The 25,062-nt window shown below is 45.5% G+C and overlaps 1 protein-coding gene across 2 annotated transcripts in view; it reads right to left on the bottom strand.

Moving 5' to 3' along the window:
- Nucleotides 1–25,062, bottom strand: part of LOC115203331 (FERM domain-containing protein 5) — a 153,582-nt gene that overhangs the window by 13,961 nt on the left and 114,559 nt on the right. Inside the window, exons 2-5 of one of the 2 annotated variants that reach the window (XM_029767934.1) lie at nucleotides 6,943–7,047; nucleotides 3,521–3,563; nucleotides 3,280–3,358; nucleotides 126–223 (exon numbers count right to left, since the gene is read on the bottom strand). In XM_029767934.1, coding sequence (XP_029623794.1) covers nucleotides 126–223; nucleotides 3,280–3,358; nucleotides 3,521–3,563; nucleotides 6,943–7,047 — 325 coding nt within the window. Of the gene's footprint in view, nucleotides 1–125; nucleotides 224–3,279; nucleotides 3,359–3,520; nucleotides 3,564–6,286; nucleotides 6,349–6,942; nucleotides 7,048–25,062 lie in introns of those variants that run through there. The other variant, XM_029767935.1, reaches the window with a different exon arrangement.

Raw genomic sequence — 25,062 nt, 5'->3', positions numbered from 1 at the left:
GCAGGAGGCCTTTTGGTAGGCCGTCAATGTAAATAAGAATTTGTTCTTAACTGACTTGCCTAGTTAAATAAAGGTTACATTAAAAAATAGGCAAGAAATACATGGGGTTGCTGTGGTCCATTTACCTTGTAGTATGTAGGCAGCCAACATGGCAGCATCCGACGTCTTACACAGGAGACGGCCATGGTACAGATCTCTCTTGATCTGTAGGAAGACTAGATATCTGCAAAGGAACATCAGAAACAGTGTGTTTTTTGGTCCACTCCAAACAAGCAAAGAGATGTACTGAACCTAAATGATTTGTTTCTAATTTCTTTCATTCCATTTGTAGCTCCATTTAAAGGGATGAGTGGGTCATACAGACGACCCAAGAGAGCCCTGATCTTAAATTCCCAGACGATGTTCTTCACTTAACTCTTTGTTCATTTGTTGGTTGTTTGGAAAGGGTTTGTAGAGGAGAGTGTTTGAGATAGACAGTGTTTGTGTAACAGTGTAGGTTCCGTCCCTCTCTTCGCCCCAACCCGGGCTCGAACCAGGGACCCTTGCACACATCAACAACTGACACCCCACGAAGCATCGTTACCCATCGCGCCACAAAAGCCGCGGCCCTTGCAACGCAAGGGGAAACCCTACTTCAAGTCTCAGAGCGAGTGACGTCACTGATTGAAACGCTATTAGCGCGCACCACCGCTAACTAACTAGCCATTTCACATCGATTACATTTGGTAAAGGAAGGCCTGAGGCGAATAATGGCGTGTCTCTCTGAGTCTGTCTCTGCTCCTTCCTGCCTCTAGCCTATAGGGCCCAGAAGACCATTCCATTCCCAGCTAAAGCACAGCCACTTCCACAGCCCAACACAGAGGGGACTTCACCTTATCTGGCCCTTCTCTTAATTGGAACCTTTTATCTCTCAGGTTGAGGAGATAGTGAAGAATTCTCTCCCTCAGAGATCTGTCGACATGAGACTCTTCTATAAAGCAGGATGATGAAATAACTTTTCCACTTCTACTAGTTTGATTCAAACAAACAGTCCCCTGGTTGCTACTGGGTCGTTCTACACAGGATGACAAAACAACGTGGAGACGGCTTCCTCTCCAATTCAATAGAATCCTGCTGGAAAGTAAACGGCACAATAGATAAAACTGTCTACAGGCAACTCCATGTGTCCAGGTGTGTTAAGACATGAGAGGAAAAGAGCCATTGTCAGGGATGTTTTGGTGCAGGTATATCAGCATTCAGCAGGTTTACCAGGTTAGCAGCATAAGCAATATAGTGTCTCTATGCAACATAGGCCCTTTGCCCCACGAGGAGATGAAAGGAATAAGTAATGCAATAGAGGTTTCATTCTGTGACTCAAGCTTGTTTGCGTGATGAGTAGCCTAACCTTGCCTGAGACCTGAACACGTAAAGTCAGATAAGTCACAACTCTATACTCTGCCTTCACATCTTCTCCTCCCTGCAGAGTGCTGCTGACTTTGCCTGGTGCAACATAATATACCCTCTAGCTAATAAATATATGGAAAACCAGGCTGTGTCCCAAATGGCACCGTATCCCCTAACTAGTGCACTCCTTTTGACCAGGGCTCTGACCAAAAGTAGTGCACTATATAGAGAATAGGGGGCCATTTTGGATTCAGCCCAGGCTTTTAGTTCCCATCTCCCCATCATTAATACATAACCCTGTCTAGTCTCATTCAGAACCTGCTCTGTTAACCACATCCTTACCTCCTACACTGCAGTGCCACCCTCCTATTCAAATAGAACTTCACTTATATGATATGATCTGAGTGGATCTGAGTGGATCTGTGGTGATTATCTTTCACCCTGGTTCTGTCCTCTATGATTTCACATATCATCTGTGATTTAGTTATGATTTGAGGTATAATTAACTCCTCGTGATCTACTGGTTTAACTGTAGTCTTCTGTGACAGACTGTTACTTGGCCAGCACACAAGAGATGTGCTTTTGGGTTTATAGATCAGTTTAGCTGTGGTCCATGGAGAGTCCTCCTTCAGTCTTCTGGTTGAGAATGTGATTGTTATTCAGGCTCTTGCAATTCATGTGAACGTTTCATGTGAGATCAAGTTGCCTCAGACTGCATCCCAAGAAAACACACATTTCAGAATATCTTACCCAGCATTCATTTCACACACCAGTGCCTTATCTTCTCTAAGAGCAGTAACGCAATAAATACCACTATTAATCATACAGCAAAATGTCATAAGTGTGTGTTTGTGTGTGTGTATGTGAGTGTGTATGTGAGTGTGTGTGTGTGTGTGTTTGTGTGTATGTGAGTGTGTGTGTGTGTGTATATGTGTGTGTGTGTGTGTGTGTGTGTGTGTGTGTGTGTGTGTGTGTGTGTGTGTGTGTGTGTGTGTGTGTGTGTATGTGAGTGTGTGTGTGTCTAGTCTTTACAGAAGGTGCTACTGGCAGCATCACCAGATGGTGGAGGATTGGGAAGCGTTCTCTCCCTCCCTAGCTCTGACTGGGGTTGAGACAATGGGAAGCAGTGGAAAGTGAAAGGGGCTAGATTGCATCATGATGGGACTGGGGTTGTGTCCCAAATGGCACCCTATTCCCTATATAGTGCACTACTTTTGACCAGGCTCTGGTCTTAGTGCACTACATAGGGAATAGGATGCCATTTGGACCCAGACTAACTAGGTGAGGTGTGAGGAAGGCAGCCGTTCCGCCTTCCTCCTGCCTCCTCCTCCTCCCTCCTTCCTCCTCCCTCTTTCCTCCTCCCTCTTTCCTCCTCCTCTACACCGTAGTGTGATTGTCAGAGATAGAGTACCACATTGTGCAAGCAGGGTGACCTGACATTGCAGCTTAAAGAAAGAGTTATCTGGTCTAAATCCTCCTACAAACGGATTCCCTGTAGGGTTTCGATACCCCTAAAATCAGCTTGTTCTCACTCATTCATGCCTGTAGTCTACCACTGATATTCTAGATGTGTGTAAAATTCAGCATCAACATGGGGAGTTTCAATCAGATGAAAGAGAGTGAATGCCCACTGTTGGAAGAATCCAATGTCATTTGGACCATTTGGACCATTTGGACCAAACCAATTCTTCCAATCCATTGCACCCACTGTAGGCAAAATCCACACTCTCTTTTCCTACCACCTATCCCTCCCTCCCTCCCTCCCTCCCTCCCTCCCTCCCTCCCTCCCTCCCTCCGTCCCGGTTGGGTTGACAGCAGTGCATGGCTGGCACTCTAGTCTCCTCTATTATAAGCCCACTCCATTCTGCCTGTCAGACTCTGTCTCTAGTCTCTTACCTTGTGATTTCCTCTTTCAGGGCAGCCGGGTCGGGAGGGTAAAACTTGACACGTAAACACATGGTGAATGGAGGCTGGGCTGGGGGGAGAGGTCACATGTTAGAACAGAGGCTTTTTCTAGTAGTTACTGTGACCTAACTAGTAGTAACTGCCAACGACTCAATCACCCAATCAAATTTGGAACTGCATATCATCATGTATACTTCAATAGTCATACATGGTCATGCATTCATGTACTTACATTTCATTTGTTTGGCAATACATTTTGTAAAACCCAACCAATGCTGAAAGACAAAAACAAAAACAGATCAGTCAAAAACGTTGTTTTCTAGGCGCTAAATACCTGACTGCTATCCCTCTGCCTCTACTCTAGACATTAGTGACAGAATACGTGGTCTGATTGCTCAGTAGTTGTGCATTCTGACTTGTTGTCTCGACCTGGAGGGCATTCTAGAACAGAACTCCACTGAGCATCCTAACGCTGTGTTCTCTCTACCTCGCTGATGTTTATATTCTCTCTCTCTCTCTCTCTCTCTCTTTCTACTCATCCTCCTCCCTCTCTCTCTCCTCATCACCCCCCTCTCTCGCTCCTCATCACCCCCCCTCTCTCTCTCTTACCCAGTGACTCTTATAGAGATGAAAGAAAGGAAAGTGCTTTAGAGGAAGGACACTCAGAGAAACGCTTGTTGTCTGTCAGCTCATAACCATTAGGAGGAGAAAAAAACATCTCTGGTGAGTTGAACAGATGTTATCTCAATTAATCTGTATGAATAAAGGTTGAATGAAAAATGGAATACATGAATTGAGTGGGGAGGGTATGACACTACACTGGTGATACTGGCCTAGTTTGTTGATGTTCTCATATCTCCCAGACTTCACCTGTCTCTCCCCTGGCCTCGAGGTTCTGCTCTGGAGAGGAGGGCTTGGTTGAGTGCTTCACTGATAGACTGTGACAGAGTTGTGTCTGTCAAAGCCTCATATACCCTCACTACAGTCCTTCTATCAAACCCTGAAACACTGCTCTAACTACCTGCCAATCTGCAAGGTGTATAGAAGAGACTGACAGTGAATATAGACTGGGTTAAGTACTCTGACTCTGACTGAGGAAGGCACCAGTGGCGTGTATTCATGGATGCCAAGAGAAGCAAGGCTTCCCCAAAATATTGACAATATATATATATATATATATATATATACTTTAAATGGACTATTCGCCTCTCTGTGTTTCATAATTTTCCTTCAATTTGCAAGGCTGAATGTCTGAATGTATCTCGCCGGAGAAAGCATCCGAGTGAGCAAAACAGTGCCCCTCTGTCTCTGTATGTGTAGGCCATCTATCTGATGCTGTCTGGTCAAAAAAAGTATGACATTGTTGCCGCCTGTAGTGTTGAATGCAAGGGAAGCCAGCAAGCATTTGGCCTCCCTTCATAAAAAAGTATAAAATAACAGCCAATCAGCGTTGAAAAAAACTGAGTGAGCTCAACTGTGAATGGTCCTGGTGCACCAAAAAAATGTGTCAAGGGAAGCCAGTTTGGATTTGGCTTCACTCCAATCACGTCACGAGAGCAATACGTCATAGACAGAAACAACTTGAATTGTTGCATCTCATGTTGTTGTCCTCCGGTGGCTAGCTAGCTAAAATGGGCCCTTTCCTAAACTATCCATGGATGAAGACAGGGATTTGGAGTTGTGGTTTTACTTAATTCTCTGTGCTGGCCAATGATGGCATTTCTGATCCAACCATAAATTCATATATGGTGCCCTGACCTGAGAGGATGGAAGTTCAATATGTAGCTAGATGTGGAAGGCTGATGTTAACTAGCTAACGTTGCCCACGAAAGGAAGTTAGGCTAGTGAGCAAGCATTTTAGCCAGGTAGCCTAGGACAACAAAAAATAAAAGTGTGTACTGTATGACAGAGTCATAGACCGTTTCATCAACATGAAAGAGAGGAGGATGGAATTGGCATTTCTCTACAAGTAGGGTGAGTCAACATGTTTTTTCTACTTGCACGCACACACACACACACACACACACACACACACACACACACACACACACACACACACACACACACACACACACACACACACACACACACACACACACACACACACACACACACACACACACACAGAGAAATCAGAACAGCCACATCATATTTAGCGTACGTTGATTAGACTAAATTGTATTTGGTATATTTTTGTTGTCACTGTATTAAACTAGGCATAGGTGATTTGATGAGGGTGAAATGTTGAAGTGTAAATGGTGCTGGATTAGTGGAGGCATCTCCTGTTTTCTCTGCGACTTGCGGTAACTCTCCCTGGTTCTAAATCAATAGTTGTTTAGTAGTCCGAAAATGTGGGAAACATTAACTTGCTTGACCATTCTGTAGGTCATGTAACTGTTTGTTACATACAATATGCTTTGTGGACTTCACAGGACAGAGGTTGTTCTCAGGTTTTGTGATGAAACAAAGGTGTGGTTGAATTTATTCTGCCACTGTCTTCTTATTGTCTCGGCCTTAGGCCTATATATCACGGTCACAAGGCATATGAACTGACAGGTTATCCAGCCTGTATCACATCTGGCCGTGATTGGGAGTCCCATAGGACGGCGCACATTGGCCCAGCGTCGTCCGGGTTTGGCCGGGTTTGGCCGTCATTGTAAATAACAATTTGTTCTTAACTGACTTGCCTAGTTAAATAAAGGTTAAATACAATTTTTGTATATATATATATATATATATATATATATATATATATATATATATATATATATATTTATATTTCACATTATTGCATCAGCTCCTCAACAATGTGATTTTGACACTCGTGTTTAGAATAGATAATACTTTTAGACTGATATAATTATATGTGTACTGTAACCAATTAGTCTGTCAAGGTAGAATGATGCTTTATTACACATAATGTACACCTGACAAAAGCATTTCCCACAGATCAGGGTGAGGGAATATGTTTCCAAGTAAGGTCCAGTTCAATACTCACAGTAAGAAACACCCAACAGCTCCAATCAGAGATCCTGTTCAATCTGTCTGTCTGACAGCAGATGGCTGTCTTCTTCTGGTTACTTTATGGGCAGAAGGATGTGCTACCACTTTCCTCCATCACTCTGTCAATCCCCCTCCATCCCACCAAATGTTATTTCCTCACAACAACAACAACACTAGCATCTCTGAAAGTGTTGAGATAGAGACAGAACAGGAACTGATTCTGATCGGCACGGAACCATTGTTCCTCTGGGAATAGGATCTGGTGTGTGCGGGTGTGGGTGTGCGGGTGTGGATCAGGCTGTGCAGACAAGAGAGTTAACACACAGTAATGACCTCAGGCTGTGACGCAGTAAAGTATGGGGTTGGGCTCTGCTGCAGGCACACATGAAATGAGGAGAAAGAAGAGAGGGAGAAACTGTAGAAATAGCCTGCTCAGTGGTATATGTGTGATGTCATGGGAAAGAGAGTGAGAGAAAGAAAGAAAGAGAGAAAGAGAGCGGAGAGGGAGGAAGGGAGAGAGAGTGTGAAAGTGGCAGCAAGGGAGAGGTAGTTAAGAGAGAAACAGTCAGAAAGAAAGAGAGAGATAGATAGACAGACATAAACAGAGAGAGAGGGAGTTACCCCTCCTCCCTGTCGGTTGGCACCACCCACCCTCTGTTTGTCTGGGTCCACATATCTGATGCCAAAGTAGTCCTTCTCCAGCAGGTTCAGGTGGTGACAGGTGAGATCAAACAGGTACTGTCCCTTTGCATCGCGCTGTAACACATAAGAAAACACTACATGAATAACTCTCAGGAGACAACTACTGTCACCAATGTAGGGGTGACAGAGGTGACAACCAGGTAGAGGAGATACCAGGTAATGCATCTCGCTGTACAACCGTGAAAAACAACACTAGTTAGTAATGTAGGGGTGACAGTGGTTGGTAGCCAGGCAACGACACAGACAGTGACTGACAAAGAGCTAAGGAGGAGAGGGGTGAAGACATGAACAGACACCATGTACAAAGATTTTGGGCTCAAAAGAAATGAGATTTCAATAACACCAGAACATGGTTAATATTTCACCAACCCTGGGGACATATCTGAGGAGAATCAAATATTAATATGCAGAAACAGCCATCTGTGATGTCTTGCTGAAATCTCTACTGCAGAGGAAAAGACATGATGGAGAGAAGCAGTACGGAGAGGTAGACAAGGTGGAAAATGGAGTGAAAGTGGAGCAATGTACACCTGGTGCAGACAGTGATGAGAAGGAAATGTAGAGTGAGAAATTCAATTGGCCCTTCAGTGGAGTGCTGTGAGTGGGAAATGGAATAGGCCCTGCTGTGCAGTGCAGTGCATGAGAAATGGAATGGTCCCGCTACTGTAGACTTTTCAGAGAGCGAGAAATGGAATATGCTCTGCTGCTTGCTGCCTGCTCAGGCATAGGTGGTCACTGGGTGACTGGGCTCAGCCCCAGCCTGTCTGATGATCAGTATCCACCTCAGCCCCAGCCTGTCTGATGATGCAATCAGTATCCACCTCAGCCCCAGCCTGTCTGATGATCAGTATCCACCTCAGCCCCAGCCTGTCTGATGATGCCACCTCAGCCCAGCCTGTCTGATGATGCAATCAGTATCCACCTCAGCCCCAGCCTGTCTGATGATGCAATCAGTATCCACCTCAGCCCCAGCCTGTCTGATGATGCAGTCAGTATCCACCTCAGCCCAGCATGTCTGTTGATGTAATCAGTATCCACCTCAGCCCAGCCTGTCTGTTGATGTAATCAGTATCCACCTCAGCCCCAGCCTGTCTGTTGATGTAATCAGTATCCACCTCAGCCCAGCCTGTCTGATGATGTAATCAGTATCCACCTCAGCCCCAGCCTATCTGATGATGTAATCAGTATCCACCTCAGCCCCAGCCTGTCTGTTGATGTAATCAGTATCCACCTCAGCCCCAGCCTGTCTGTTGATGTAATCAGTATCCACCTCAGCCCAGCCTGTCTGATGATGTAATCAGTATCCACCTCAGCCCCAGCCTGTCTGATGATGTAATCAGTATCCACCTCAGCCCCAGCCTGTCTGATGATGTAATCAGTATCCACCTCAGCCCCAGCCTGTCTGTTGATGTAATCAGTATCCACCTCAGCCCCAGCCTGTCTGTTGATGCAATCAGTATCCACCTCAGCCCCAGCCTGTCTGATGATGTAATCAGTATCCACCTCAGCCCAGCCTGTCTGTTGATGTAATCAGTATCCACCTCAGCCCAGCCTGTCTGATGATGTAATCAGTATCCACCTGAACCCCAGCCTTTCTGATGATGTAATCAGTATCCACCTCAACCCCAGCCTGTCTGATGATGTAATCAGTATCTACCTCAGCCCCAGCCTGTCTGTTGATGTAATCAGTATCCACCTCAGCCCAGCCTGTCTGATGATGTAATCAGTATCCACCTCAGCCCAGCCTGTCTGATGATGTAATCAGTATCCACCTCAACCCCAGCCTGTCTGTTGATGTAATCAGTATCCACCTCAGCCCCAGCCTGTCTGTTGATGTAATCAGTATCCACCTCAGCCCAGCCTGTCTGATGATGTAATCAGTATCCACCTGAACCCCAGCCTTTCTGATGATGTAATCAGTATCCACCTCAACCCCAGCCTGTCTGATGATGTAATCAGTATCTACCTCAGCCCCAGCCTGTCTGTTGATGTAATCAGTATCCACCTCAGCCCAGCCTGTCTGATGATGTAATCAGTATCCACCTCAGCCCCAGCCTGTCTGATGATGTAATCAGTATCCACCTCAACCCCAGCCTGTCTGTTGATGTAATCAGTATCCACCTCAGCCCCAGCCTGTCTGTTGATGTAATCAGTATCCACCTCAACCCCAGCCTGTCTGATGATGTAATCAGTATCTACCTCAGCCCCAGCCTGTCTGATGATGTAATCAGTATCCACCTCAACCCCAGCCTGTCTGATGATGTAATCAGTATCCACCTCAACCCCAGCCTGTCTGATGATGTAATCAGTATCCACCTCAACCCCAGCCTGTCTGATGATGTAATCAGTATCCACCTCAACCCCAGCCTGTCTGATGATGTAATCAGTATCTACCTCAACCCTAGCCTGTCTGATGATGTAATCAGTATCCACCTCAACTCCAGCCAGTCTGATGATGTAATCAGTATCTACCTCAACCCTAGCCTGTCTGATGATGTAATCAGTATCCACCTCAACTCCAGCCAGTCTGATGATGTAATCAGTATCCACCTCAACTCCAGCCAGTCTGATGATGCAGTCAGTATCTACCTCAACCCCAGCCTGTCTGATGATGTAATCAGTATCCACCTCAACTCCAGCCAGTCTGATGTTGTAATCAGTATCCACCTCAACTCCAGCCAGTCTGATGATGCAGTCAGTATCTACCTCAGCCCCAGCCTGTCTGTTGATGTAATCAGTATCCACCTCAGCCCCAGCCTGTCTGATGATGTAATCAGTATCCACCTCAACTCCAGCCTGTCTGATGATGTAATCAGTATCCACCTCAACTCCAGCCAGTCTGATGATGCAGTCAGTATCTACCTCAGCCCCAGCCTGTCTGTTGATGTAATCAGTATCCACATCAGCCCCAGCCAGTCTGATGCTGCAGTCAGTCACTCTATGCCAGGCCTGGCAATTATTTTCCATGGAGGGCTATATTTTTGACATCGCGGGCCAGAATCATATTACAGGATTATACATAATGTGTATGACTGTGTTGACAGATATATGTACTGTAAACCACATCCAGATATGCTACTTATTTAACTGTTTTAACATGCACAGAAATAAACCACATCCATGTTCTCCTTTTGGTAGGTACTTTCATTATTAAACATGCAATGAACTACACTGTAACGCCCTGGCCATAGAGAGGGGTTTTTTGTTCTTTATTTTGGTTAGGCCAGGGTGTTACATTGGGTGGGCGTTCTATGTTCTGTTTCTATGTGTTTGTATTTCTTTGTTTTGGGCCGTGTGTGGCTCCCAAATCAGGCACAGCTGAAGTTCGTTGTTGTTGATTGGGAGTCACACATAAGTGCATGTTTTTCTGTTGGGGTTTTGTGGGTAATTGTTTCTGTTCGTGTTACTGTGTTAAACGTGACAGGACTGTTTTGGTTGTCTGTTTATTGTTTTGTATTGTATAGTGTTCTTGCCGTAATTAAATATATGACGAACACTAACTCCGCTGCATTTTGGTCTTCTTCCGACGACAGCCCTTACAGAATTACCCACCAAACCAGGACCAAGCAGCGGAGGAGGAAGGAGCAACAGGAGAACAGCTTGATGGACTCGTGGACATGGGAACAGATACAGGACGGAGAGGGACCATGGACTCAGGCTGGGGAGTATCGCCTCCCGCAGTGGGAGATTGAAGCAGCGAGAGCGGAGAGGCGATATTATGAGGAGAGAGAGCGCAACGAGCACGAGAGGCAGCCCCAATAATTTTTTTGGGGGGGGCACACGGGACAGTCGGCGGAGCCGAGGTCGGAACCAGAGCCAGTCGGGTTGACATTGGAGCTGAGCGAGGGGTACGAGGCAGAGACTGTGAAGGAGTTAATGGGGAAATTAAAGGAGAGAGAGATGAGAGAGCTGCTAGTTTGGTGCATAAGGCACGGCATTCGCCCTACGGAGCGTGTCGTGGAAATGATGTCACCTGAGGCAGCTCTCCATACTCGTCCTGAGGTGCATGCTGGTTGTCTGGTGAAGACTGTGCCTGCGCCCAGAAACAGGCCTCCTGCATGTCTTCCCAGCCCTGCACGTCCTGTGCCTACGCCCAGAACCAGGCCTCCTGCATGTCTTCCCATCCTGGTCAAGCCCGTGCCTCCTCCAAGGACCAGTCCTCCGGTGGATCCCTCCACCCTGGTCTCTCCTGTGCCGCCTCCTCAGACAAGGCCTCTAGCGGGTCTCCCCAGCCTGGTGAGTCCAGGGCCTGCGCCCAGAGCCAGGCCTCCCTCATGTCTCCCCAGCCTGGTGAACCCTGAGCCGGATCTGCCAGAGTGGCCACCGTGCCGGATCTGCCGGAGTGGCCGGCCGTGCCGGATCTGCCGGAGTGGCCGGCCGTGCCGGATCTGCCGGAGTGGCCCGCAGTGCCGGATCTGCCGGAGTTGCCCGCCGTGCCGGATCTGCCGGAGTGGCTCGACTGCCCGGATCAGCCGGAGTGGCCCGTCTGCCCGGATCAGCCGGAGTGGCCCGCCTGTCCGGAGCTGACGGAGTGGCCCGCCTGTCCGGAGCTGACGGAGTGGCCCGCCTGTCCGGAGCGGCCCGCCTGTCCGGAGCTGACGGAGTGGCCCGCCTGTCCGGAGCTGCCGGAGTGGCCCGCCGTGCCGGATCTGCCGGAGTGGCCCGCCGTGCCGGATCTGCCGGAGTGGCCCGCCGTGCCGGATCTGACGGAGTGGCCCGCCTGTCCGGAGCTGACGGAGTGGCCCGCCTGTCCGGAGCTGCCGGAGTGGCCCGCCTATCCGGATCAGCCGGAGTGGCTCGACTGCCCGGATCAGCCGGAGTGGCCCGCCGTGCCGGATCTGCCGGAGTGGCCCGTCTGCCCGGATCAGCCGGAGTGGCCCGCCGTGCCGGAGTGGACCTTGGGGGGGGGGGGGGGGGGGGGGGGGGTACTGTAACGCCCTGGCCATAGAGAGGGGTTTTTTGTTCTTTATTTTGGTTAGGCCAGGGTGTTACATTGGGTGGGTGTTCTATGTTCTGTTTCTATGTGTTTGTATGTCTTTGTTTTGGGCCGTGTGTGGCTCCCAAATCCGGCACAGCTGAAGTTCGTTGTTGTTGATTGGGAGTCACACATAAGTGCATGTTTTTCCGTTGGGGTTTTGTGGGTAATTGTTTCTGTTCGTGTTACTGTGTTAAACGTGACAGGACTGTTTTGGTTGTCTGTTTATTGTTTTGTATTGTATAGTGTTCTTGCCGTAATTAAATATATGACGAACATTAACTCCGCTGCATTTTGGTCTTCTTCCGACGACAGCCCTTACATACACGGAGGGAAAAGTACAGTTTCTGACGTCGCTATGCGAAGGATTGCAGAGAGGTGAGTCAGTATGAGATGATATGTGCCTTGACTTGTTATATTTCATCACTGAAAATGTCTGTTCACATACAGTGGCTTGCGAAAGTATTCACCCCCTTGGCATTTTTCCTATTTTGTTGCCGCACAAACTGGAATTAAACTAGATTTTTGGGGGGTTTGTATCCTTTGATTTACACAACACTTTGAAGATGCAAAATGAAAAGTGAAACAAAGTAGAAATAAGACAAAAAAACAGAAAACTTGAGCGTGCATAACTATTCACCCCCCCAAAGTCAATACTTTGTAGAGCCACCTTTTGCAGCAATTACAGCTGCAAGTCTCTTGGGTATGTCTCTATAAGCTTGGCACATCTAGCCACTGGGAATTTTGCCCATTCTTCAAGGCAAACTGCTCCAGCTCCTTCAAGTTGGTTGGGTTCCGCTGGTGTACAGCAATCATTAAGTCATACCACAGATTCTCAATTGGATTGAGGTCTGGGCTTTGACTAGGTCATTCCAAGACATTTAAAAGTTTCCCCTTAAACCACTCAAGTGTTGCTTCAGCAGTATGCTTAGGGTCATTGTCCTGGTGAACTTCCGTCCCAGTCTCAAATCTCTGGAAGACTGAAACAGGTTTCCCTCAAGAATCTCCCTGTATTTAGCGCCATTCATCATTCCTTCAATTCTGACCAGTTTCCTAGTCCCTGCCGATGAAAAACATCCCCACAGCATGATGCTGCCACCACCATGCTTTACTGTGTGGATGGTATTCTAGGGGTGATGAGAGGTGTTGGGTTTGCGCCAGACATAGTGTTTTCCTTGATGGCCAAAAAGTACCTTCTTCCATATGTTTGGGGAGTCTCCCACATGACATGTCTTTTGGCGAACACCAAATGTGTTTTACTTATGTTGTTCTTTAAGCCATGGCTTTTTTTCTGGCCACTCTTCCGTAAAACCCAGCTCTGTGGAGTGTATGACTTAAAATGGTCCTATGGACCACACAAGTGCAATCTAAGTATTTATTTATTTCTTTAACTAATTATGTGACTTCTGAAGGTAAATGGTTGAACCATATCTTTTTTAGGGGCTTCATTGCAACGGGGATGAATACATACAGTTGAAGTCGGAAGTTTTCATACACTTAGGTTGGAGTCATTAAAACTCATTTTTTCAACCACTCCACACATTTCTTGTTAACAAACTATAGTTTTGGTAAGTCAGTTAGGACATCTACTTTGTGCATGACACCAGTCATTTTTCCAACAATTGTTTACAGACAGATTATTTCACTTATAACTCCCTGTATCACAATTCCAGGGGGTTAGAAGTTTACATAGTGTTGACTGTGCCTTTAAACAGCTTGGAAAATTCCAGAAAATGATGTCATGGCTTTAGAAGCTTCTGATAGGCTAATTGACATAATTTGAGTCAATTGGAGGTGTACCTGTGGATGTATTTCAAGGCCTACCTTCAAACTTAGTGCTTCTTTGCTTGACATCATGGGAAAATCTAAAGAAATCAGCCAAGACCTCAGAAAAGAAATTGTAGACCTCCATAAGTCTGGTTCATCCTTGGAAGCAATTTCCAAACGCCTGAAGGTACCACGTTCATCTGAACAAACAATAGTACACAGGGATAAACAACATGGGACCACGCAGCCGTCATACCGCTCAGGAAGGAGACGCGTTCTGTCTCCTAGAGATGAACGTACTTTGGTGTGAAAAGTGCAAATCAATCCCAGAACAACAGCAAAGGACCTTGTGAAGATGCTGGAGGAAACAGGTACAAAATTATCTATATCCACTGTAAAACGAGTCCTATATCGACAACCTGAAAGGCCGCTCAGCAAGGAAGAAGCCACTGCTCCAAAACCGCCATAAAAAAGACAGACTACGGTTTGCAACTGCACATGGGGACAAAGATCGTACTTTTTGGAGAAATGACCTCTGGTCTGATGAAACAAAAATAGAACTGTTTGGCCATAATGACCATCACTATGTTTGGAGGATAAAGGGGGAGGCTTGCAAGCCGAAGAACACCATCCCAACCGTGAAGCACGAGGGTGGCAGCATCATGTTGTGGGGGTGCTTTGCTGCAGGAGGGACTGGTGCACTTCACAAAATAGATGGCATCATGAGGGAGGAAAATTATGTGGATATATTGAAGCAACATCTCAAGACATCAGTCAGGAAGTTAAAGCTTGGTCGCAAATGGGTCTTCCAAATGCACAATGACCCCAAGCATACTTCCAAAGTTGTGGCAAAATGGCTTAAGGACAACAAAGTCAAGGTATTGGAGTGGCCATCACAAAGCCCTGACCTCAATCCTATAGCAAATTTGTGGGCAGGACTGAAAAACGTGTGCGAGCAAGGAGGCCTACAAACCCGACTCAGTTACACCAGCTCTGTGAGGAGGAATGGGCCAAAATTCACCCAACTTATTGTGGGAAGCTTGTGGAACACTACCCGAAACGTTTGACCCAAGTTAAACAATTTAAAGGCAATGCTACCAAATACTAATTGAGTGTATGTAAACTTCTGACCCACTGGGAATGTGATGAAAGAAACACAAACTGAAATAAATCATTCTCTCTACTATTATTCTGACATTTCACATTCTTAAAATAAAGTGGTGATCCTAACTGACCTAAGACAGGGAATTGTTACTAGGATTAAATGTCAGGAATTGTGAAAAACTGAGTTTAAATGTATTTGGCTAAGGTGTATGTAAACTTCCGACTTCAACTGTATACACGCTTGTATACCACTTTTCAGTTTTTTATTTTTGAGAATTTTTTTAAACAAGTAATTTTTTTCATTTCACTTCACCAATTTGGACTATTTTGTGTATGTCCATTACATTAAATCCAAATAAAAATATATTTAAATTACAGGTTGTAATGCAACAAAATAGGAAAAACGTCAAGGGGGATGAATAATTTTGCAAAGCACTGTACATAGGTTGACCCAAAAAGTAGAAACATCTTCTGAGCATGACTCCTAATCTTTGGAAAGTTTTATTAATCGAGAGATCTATAGAACCTTGTCTGTGACATTGTTTTGAATAGTTCTCCAATCACTGCATCAGACTGAAGATGGATAAGATCAAGTTGCAGGTCAGTGGGAGCATTATCCACATACTTCTCTCCCTGGTCATCTGACAGGGAACAGATTAGTAGTGTCGGAAGGTGGGTGAGATAGTTGGCTTCTACTTGGCGGGTCAGGAGGAGTAATTATCCCTTGAAGGCTTTGACAAGGCTGAACATCTGATGTGCAAAAAGGCCTTCCCTTGTAGTTTGGAATTCAGTTCATTCATGACGGCCATGATGTCCACGGTGAAGGCAAAATCAGCCAACCATTATTTTTCTTGCAGTTGAGGGAAATCCACATATTTTTCTTTCATTTGCAAAAACTCAGCAATTTCCGACTTCCGGTCCCACACCCTTTTTAAGCACCTTCCCCAAACTCAGCCATCTCACGTTTGGGAGGTAGGGGAGATCTGCATGACCAGACTCTGTCTCTTCCAACAGTGAGACAAACTGCCTGTGGTTTAAAGATTTTGCTCTTATGAAGTTTACCACTTTAGTGACTGTATCCACAACATGGCTCATTTTCAGAACACATTTACAGAGCACCCCCTGATGAATAATGTAATGCAGGAAAATAATTTTCTGATCTGAGTTCAGCTCAGCTACATGATCTTGTATCCTTTTCAAAAGGCCAACGTTTTTTCCTGTCAAGTTTGGGCACCCATCAGTGGTCACACTGGATAACTCCCAGCTTTGACACTCACTTATTAACCTCCTCCAATAAATCTTTCCCTGTGGTTGTGCTCTTCATTGACAGCACTGAAGCAAGCTCCTCTATAATTTTAAAGTCTGGGGTTATGCCTCTGAAGAATATCAACAACTGCGCCATGTCACGTGCATCACTGCTCTCATCCAGGACCATATTCTCTGCGATGTCCTCAACACGCTGTGTTCGGCCCAATGTCCGTCTTGACAGGGAAACATTTTCAAACAACTCTTTCTTGTCGGGGCAAAGTATTGCTGCAGAGTCAATTAAACATTATTTAATGAATTCACCCACAGCGAATGGTTTGCTATGTTTCACAATTTTGTGGGACAGTATGGCTAGCTCTCGCAATTCCATTATTTGCTGAATGCAGTTTTGTGAAAAGTCCTTGCTGCTTTTGCAACTGAGAAAGCAACTCTTTCGATGCACTTACCCTCTGCTCTGAAGACATATCCCTATATTTCTCTGCATGCTTCGTCTGGAACTGTCAGGACAAGTTGTAGTCTTTCAACACAGCGATGCTATCTTTGCACACTAAGCACACAGCTTTCCCTGATTCCTCAATAAATAAATATTTCAATGTCCACTCTTGCTGGAACACCCTGGAACAATACCTGCCTTCAAAATAAATGTCCCACAAGCGGTGAGAATTAAATCATAACACAAAGGCAGGTATTCATTGGGCTTTTCATTTGAATAACAAATACTTTTTTCAAAACTTTACTATAGCAAATTCTCTACGTGATCTGAGCATGATTCCGTGGGCCGTATTGAATCAGGTCGCGGGCCGCATACGGGCCCGGGCTGGCCTTTGCCCAGGCCTGATCTAGGCCCTGGTGCGTTGATTAGTGAGGACAGCTGGGACAGTCACAGGTGGGGGCTCAAGCCTTTCTACTCCCTCTGTACCTTCTAGCCAATGTCACTGACATTCTACACCATGTAAAGATTCCCAATTGTGCACTTCTCAGGCATTGATTAATGCATGCTAACGCAGCAGCCCGCTACAGTACAGCCCAGCAGTAGTATGTGGTCCAGCATGGAGACAGCTGTGTTTAGTGGCAGCTAAAACTCACACACTCTACTCTACTGTAATATGAATGACCCAGGTCCAGTAATATGAATGACCCAGACCAAGTAATATGAATGACCCAGGCCAAGTAATATGAATGGCCCAGGCCCAGTAATATGAATGGCCCAGGCCCAGTAATATGAATGACCCAGGCCCAGTCATATGAATGACTCAGGCCCAGTAATATGAATGGCCCAGTAATATGAATTACCCAGGCCCAGTAATATGAATTACCCAGGCCCAGTCATATGAATTACCCAGGCCCAGTCATATGAATGACTCAGGCCCAGTAATATGAATGGCCCAGGCCCAGTAATATGAATGGCCCAGGCCCAGTAATATGAATGGCCCAGGCCCAGTAATATGAATGGCCCAGGCCCAGTAATATGAATGACCCAGGCCCAGTCATATGAATGACTCAGGCCCAGTATTATGAATTACCCAGGCCCAGTCATATGAATGACTCAGGCCCAGTAATATGAATTACCCAGGCCCAGTAATATGAATGACCCAGGCCAAGTAATATGATTGGCCCAGGCCCAGTAATATGAATGACCCAGGCCCAGTCATATGAATGACTCAGGCCCAGTAATATGAATTACCCAGGCCCAGTAATATGAATGACTCAGGCCCAGTAATATGAATGGCCCAGGCCCAGTAATATGAATGGCCCAGGCCCAGTAATATGAATGACCCAGGCCCAGTCATATGAATGACTCAGGCCCAGTAATATGAATTACCCAGGCCCAGTCATATGAATGACTCAGGCCCAGTAATATGAATTACCCAGGCCCAGTAATATGAATTACCCAGGCCCAGTCATATGAATGACTCAGGCCCAGTAATATGAATTACCCAGGCCCAGTAATATGAATGACCCAGGCCAAGTAATATGAATGGCCCAGGCCCAGTAATATGAATTACCCAGGCCCAGTAATATGAATTACCCAGGCCCAGTATATGAATGGCCCAGGCCCAGTAATATGAATGACCCAGGCCCAGTAATATGAATGGCCCAGTAATAAGAATGGCCCAGTTTACCACCATAAAACACATCAGCAGGGCTGAGGCTGGCATCTGGCTAAGCCCTAGGTGACTGTATGGCTCAGTGTTAGCGCTGAGGATGCATCACAAATGGCGCCATACTCACTATATAGTGCACAACTTTTGACCAAAACCATATAGGGAATAGTGTGCTATTTGGTACGCAGAGAGAATGTTCTGAATGTTAACGCTGGCTAGCACCACAGAAGCCTGACCTTTTCCAGTCTCTCTATGGGATCTCACATCCACTGGCTACTGTCTCTGTCCAGTATGTCACCGTCACAGCAGCTATACCACACACACTGAGGACTATCCTCCACGACACGAAGCACTGACTCGCACTCCCTCTCTAATTAATCACAGTGTGTATGATGTCATTTATGGCAACTGTGTTTACTGAAAGACAACAAAACACAGAGCCATTTATCACGACGGGTCTGAACATTTAGGAATGAAATGAACCCAAACACAGGCTTTCATTCATTAGACTAATCCTAGGTTTTGTCCCAAATGGCTCCCTATTCCCTTTATTGTGCACTACTACTATACAGAGAATATGGTGCCATTTTGGATGCACTCAACAATCTCTGTCCCTCACCAGGAACAACAACACTTTACATATTTAGCAGACACTCTTATCAAGAGCAATTAGGGTTAAGTGCCTTGTTCAAGGGCAAATTGACATATTTTTCACCTAGGGGATTCAAACCAGCAACCTTTCTGTTACTGGCACTACACTCTTAACCACTAGGCTACCTGCCACCATTAGCACTTAGCAGTCACTAAGCAGCTTTACATACTGTATTATGGCTACATAAGCACCACTGCACATTGCACGTACATACAGCTGACCTCAACTTGTACTGAATGTATACTTTGCATATTGATGAGATAAATTCAACTTTAAAAAGTTGAGAGCAGCACCCCTGGAACAGAAACAGCAGTACTGAAACAGGGCTGAAGACAATGACTGTATATATTATAGGACTGAAGCAGGGCTGAAGACAATGACTGTATATATTAGAGGACTGAAGCAGGGCTGAAGACAATGACTGTATATATTAGAGGACTGAAGCAGGGCTGAAGACAACAACTGTATATATTAGAGGACTGAAGCAGGGATGAAGACAATGACTGTATATATTAGAGGACTGAAGCAGGGCTGAAGACAATGACTGTATATATTATAGGACTGAAGCAGGGATGAAGACAATGACTGTATATATTGTAGGACTGAAACAGGGCTGAAGACAATGACTGTATATATTAGAGGACTGAAGCAGGGCTGAAGACAATGACTGTATATATTAGAGGACTGAAGCAGGGCTGAAGACAATGACTGTATATATTATAGGACTGAAGCAGGGATGAAGACAATGACTGTATATATTATAGGACTGAAACAGGGCTGAAGACAATGACTGTATATATTAGAGGACTGAAGCAGGGATGAAGACAATGACTGTATATATTAGAGGACTGAAGCAGGGCTGAAGACAATGACTGTATATATTAGAGGACTGAAGCAGGGCTGAAGACAATGACTGTATATATTAGAGGACTGAAACAGGGCTGAAGACAATGACTGTATATATTAGAGGACTGAAGCAGGGCTGAAGACAATGACTGTATATATTAGAGGACTGAAGCAGGGCTGAAGACAATGACTGTATATATTAGAGGACTGAAACAGGGCTGAAGACAATGACTGTATATATTAGAGGACTGAAGCAGGGCTGAAGACAATGACTGTATATATTAGAGGACTGAAACAGGGCTGAAGACAATGACTGTATATATTAGAGGACTGAAGCAGGGCTGAAGACAATGACTGTATATATTAGAGGACTGAAGCAGGGCTGAAGACAATGACTGTATATATTAGAGGACTGAAGCAGGGCTGAAGACAATGACTGTATATATTATAGGACTGAAGCTAAAGCGTATTGATCCGATGTAAAGCAAAGCGGTCTCTGATGTCCCTATGGGAATAAGCCCAGAGACGAGCTACTGTGGAGGAACAAAAACTATGTAGGAAAACGCTGTATTGTACAATATAGATTTATGGGGAGTGTGGATATGTTATGTTAATGCAGAGTACCATGTTTTGGTACAGTATTCCACTGCTTTGCTCTACCACCTACCATCTACGACCTACCACCTACTATCTACTACCTACCATCTACCACCTACCATCTACCTACACCATCATCTCCACTTTACTGTTGAACATAGCAGATATGTTAATACAGAGAGGATGGGGTTATAGAAGGTTTAATGAGTGAGGTTTAATCAGAGATAATGGATGCATCTCATCTCAGAATGAACAAAGGAAAGCTACTGATGACTTTCAATGTGGCATCTTCATTGTATAGTATGGACTTATTATGAGCTTCATTCAGTGTGTGTGTGTGTGTGTGTGTGTGTTTGTGCATGCCTGCATGCATTTGTGTGTGTGTGTGCGTGAGTGCGTGCGTGCGTGCGTGCGTGCGTGCGTGTGTGTGTGTGTGTGTGTAGTGCAAGTAACACATACAGTATTTCTTATTTCTTCTCTACCCACTTTCTAATCTACAGAACACCATTACTGCCAGTGAATAACACCACCCACTTTGTAATCTACAGAACACCATTACTGCCAGTGAATATGACCACCCACTTTCTAATCTACAGAACACCATTACTGCCAGTGAATAACACCACCCACTTTCTAATCTACAGAACACCATTACTGCCAGTGAATAACACCACCCACTTTCTAATCTACAGAACACCATTACTGCCAGTGAATAACACCACCCACTTTCTAATCTACAGAACACCATTACTGCCAGTGAATATGACCACCCACTTTCTAATCTACAGAACACCATTACTGCCAGTGAATATGACCACCCACTTTCTAATCTACAGAACACCATTACTGCCAGTGAATAACACCACCCACTTTCTAATCTACAGAACACCATTACTGCCAGTGAATAACACCACCCACTTTCTAATCTACAGAACACCATTACTGCCAGTGAATAACACCACCCACTTTCTAATCTACAAAACACCATTACTGCCAGTGAATATGACCACCCACTTTCTAATCTACAGAACACCATTACTGCCAGTGAATAACACCACCCACTTTCTAATCTACAGAACACCATTACTGCCAGTGAATAACACCACCCACTTTCTAATCTACAGAACACCATTACTGCCAGTGAATATGACCACCCACTTTCTAGGAGTAACTGAGCTTCACTCCAGTAAATTCTTTTTAAAACTTTTTAATCACACTGGCTGGCCCTCTTAGCACTGTTAGAACGTTTTCCTAATAGCCATCACACTCTAATTACAAACCAAGAATAAAAGGCTTTCGCTTCAGGAAGTAAACTGCTGCAGTCTTGGGTTCAAATACTATTAGAAATAATTTCAAATACTTTATCTGGGTTTGATTGAGCTTGACTGGCATAATGCAACAATGCAAGAGCCCCAAAACATCTGGAACTCCAGGCAAGCTACATAAAACGCTAAAAGTATTTGAAAGGTTTCAAATACTATTTGAACCCACGTTTAAGCTACAGTACTGTGTCTCCATGCAGAGACCTTGACTTACTGGGAGAGATAGAGAGAGAGTCCCCTAAGCCAGCTGGTCCTGGGGCTCTGTTCACAAACACAAACATACCCCACAGAGCTCCAGGACAGCAACACAATTAGACCCAACCAAATCAGGCAGGGTCTACAGTCAATCACGGATTACAAAAAGAAAACCAGTCCTGTCGCGGACATCGACGTCTTGTGCCCAGACAAATTAAACAACTTCTTTGCTCGCTTTGACGACAATACAGTGCCACTGACACTGCCAGCTACCAAAGCCTGTGGGCTCTCCTTCACCGTGGCAGATAAGAGTAAAACTTTTAAACGTGTTAACCCTCGCAAGGCTGCGGGCGCAGACGACATCCCTAGCCGCGTCCTCAGAGCATGCGCAGACCAGCTGGCTGTTGTGTTTACAGACATATTCAATCAATCCCTATCCCAGTCTGCTGTCCCCACATGCTTCAAGATGGCCACCATTGTTCCTGTTCCCAAGAAAGCTAAGATAACTGAACTAAATGACTATCGCCCCGTAGCACTCACTTGTCTCATCATGAAGTGCTTTGAGAGACTAGTCAAGGATCACCCTACCTGATACCCTAGACCCACTCCAATTTGCTTACCGCCCCAATAGGTCCACAGACGACGCAATCGCCTTCACACTGCACACTGCCCTAACCCATCTGGACAAGAAGAATACCTATGTAAGAATGCTGTTCATTGACTACAGCTCAGCATTTAACACCATAGTACCCTCCAAACTCGTCATTAAGCTCGAGACCCTGGGTCTCGACCCCGCCCTGTGCACATGGGTCCTGGACCTTGACGGGCCTCCCCAAGGTGATGAAGGTAGGAAACAACATCTCCACCACACTGATCCTCAACACTGGGGCCCCACAAGGGTGTGTTCTCAGCCCTCTCCTGTACTTCCTGTTCACCCATGACTGCGTGACTCCAACTCAATCTTCAAGATACTACAGTGGGAGGCTTGATTATCAACAACGACGAGACAGCCTACAGGGAGGAGGTGAGGGCACTCGGAGTGGGGTGTCAGGAAAATAATCGCTCATTCAGTGCCAACAAAACGAAGGAGATGATCGTGGACTTCGTGGACCCCCCCAATCCACATCGACGGGACAGTAGTGGAGAAGGTGGAAAGTTATAAGTTCCTTGGCGTACATATCACGAACAAACTGAAATGGTCCACCCAAAAAGACAGCGTGGTGAAGAAGGCGCAACAGCGCCTCTTCAACCTCATGAGGCTGAAGAAACTTGGCTTGTCACCTAAAACACTCACAAACTTTTACAGATGCACAATCGAGAGCATCCTGTCGGGCTGTATCACCGCCTGGTACAGCAACTACACCGCCCTCAACCGCAAGACTCTCCAGAGGGTAGTGCGGTCTGCACAACGCATCACCGGGGGCAAAAAACCTGCCCTCCAGGACAACTACACCACCCGATGTCACAAGAAGGCCAAAAAGATCATCAAGGACAACAACCACCCGAGCCACTGCCTGTTGACCCCACTATCATCCAGAAGGCAAAGTCAGTACAGGTGCATCGAGAGACTGAAAAACAGCTTCTATCTCAATGCCATCAGACTGTTAAACAGCCATCATCACTAACATAGAGGCTTCTGCCAGCATACAGACTCAAATCTCTGGCCACTTTAATAAATGGATTTAATAAAGGTATCTCTAGTCACTTTAAATAACGGCCCTTTAAGAATGTTTACATATCCTACATTACTCATCTCATATGTATATACTGTATTTTATACCATCTACTGCATCTTACCTATGCCACATGGCCATCGCTCATCCATATATTTATATGTACATACTCTTATTCCATCCCTTTACACTTGTGTGTAAGGTAGTTGTTGTGAATTTGTTAGATTACTTGTTAGATATTACTGCACTGTCGGAACTAGAAGCACAAGCATTTCACTACACTCACATTAACATCTGCTACCCATGTGTATGTGACCAATAAAATCTGATAAGATTTGATTTGACAACACTGTAAATAGACAAAATATGACATATGAAATGTCTTTATTCTTTTTTAATTTTGTGAGTGTAATGTTTACTGTTCATTTTTTATAGTTTTTTTCACTTTTGTTTATTATCTATTTCACTCGCTTTGGCGATGTAGACATGTTTCACATGCAAATAAAGCCACTTAAATTGAAATTGAGAGAGAGAGCGAGGGAGAGAGAGAGATTATGATTGTATTGTCATGTCCCCTTCTCCAAGCCGGGATGTTACTGGGGACATTATTAATGCCAGGCAATTTGATTTAGCTCCCTGGGCCGTTTCTGTGGCTGCATCCCAAATGGAACCGTCTTCCCTACATAGTGCACTACTCTTGGGCAGGGGCCTATGGGCCATGGTCAAAAGTAGTGAACTATATAGGAAATAGAGTGCCCTTTGGGACGCACCCTGAGTCGCTCTGTGGCGTGGACAAATGGTGTGTGTGGTGCCTCGAGGCCCAATGCCTTCTTTAGGGGGTGGGCAGGAGAGGGTGGGCAGAAGGGGGTGTGTAGTCTGCCCCCATCCCAGGGGTGGCGGGTGAGGGTGGGCAGCCTTGTGATATCAGCCACCATGACTCATGGGTAATGGGAGGGAGGGAGACATTAGTAATTTGTTGAACCAAGCTGATGCTGATATTGATGCTCCATCATAGAAGTAATAAAAGTGACATACACAGAGAGAGGAAAAATACTGGGGCCAAATGGTCTTGAGTCCGTAATTTTAGATCCGGTCGTCAGGCGGCACGCCGCTCAGCAGCAGACTCCTCTCTTGGTCCTCCACGGCCAACCCAGGCCTCACTTTAGATGAATTATTGAAATGGGTTCCATATCAGCCAGGGAAACACAGCATTAATATGTGATGGTGTCATATTAAACTGCAGGTGGATGGAAGATTGCAACAACCGAGGAATGGAGTCTAAATGGTTGTTGTGCACCAGGCACTAGACAGTCAGCGACAGGGTTACAAAGGGTCGGAAACCTTCCGGGAAATTTTCCATGGGAAGTTAAGCCCGGGAATTTGGGGAATTTTGCTTTAATTCATCAAAAAAATTGGCTTATAAAAGTGAACCTTTTTTTGTGGGATACACATAAGGCAATTCTAGGTCTTGTGCATATTTTGCAACCCTCTGCATGCACAGTGCATTCTTCCATCACATGTACAGCTGATTCTCAAGATCTTGCACACTAATTAGATGCTATTGAGC

This window comes from Salmo trutta, chromosome 12 (genome assembly GCF_901001165.1).
Source record: "Salmo trutta chromosome 12, fSalTru1.1, whole genome shotgun sequence".
In the NCBI taxonomy this organism is placed as follows: domain Eukaryota; kingdom Metazoa; phylum Chordata; class Actinopteri; order Salmoniformes; family Salmonidae; genus Salmo; species Salmo trutta.
The sequence above is the reverse complement of the archived record's forward strand: the minus strand, read 5'-3'. Positions and strand labels throughout refer to the sequence as shown.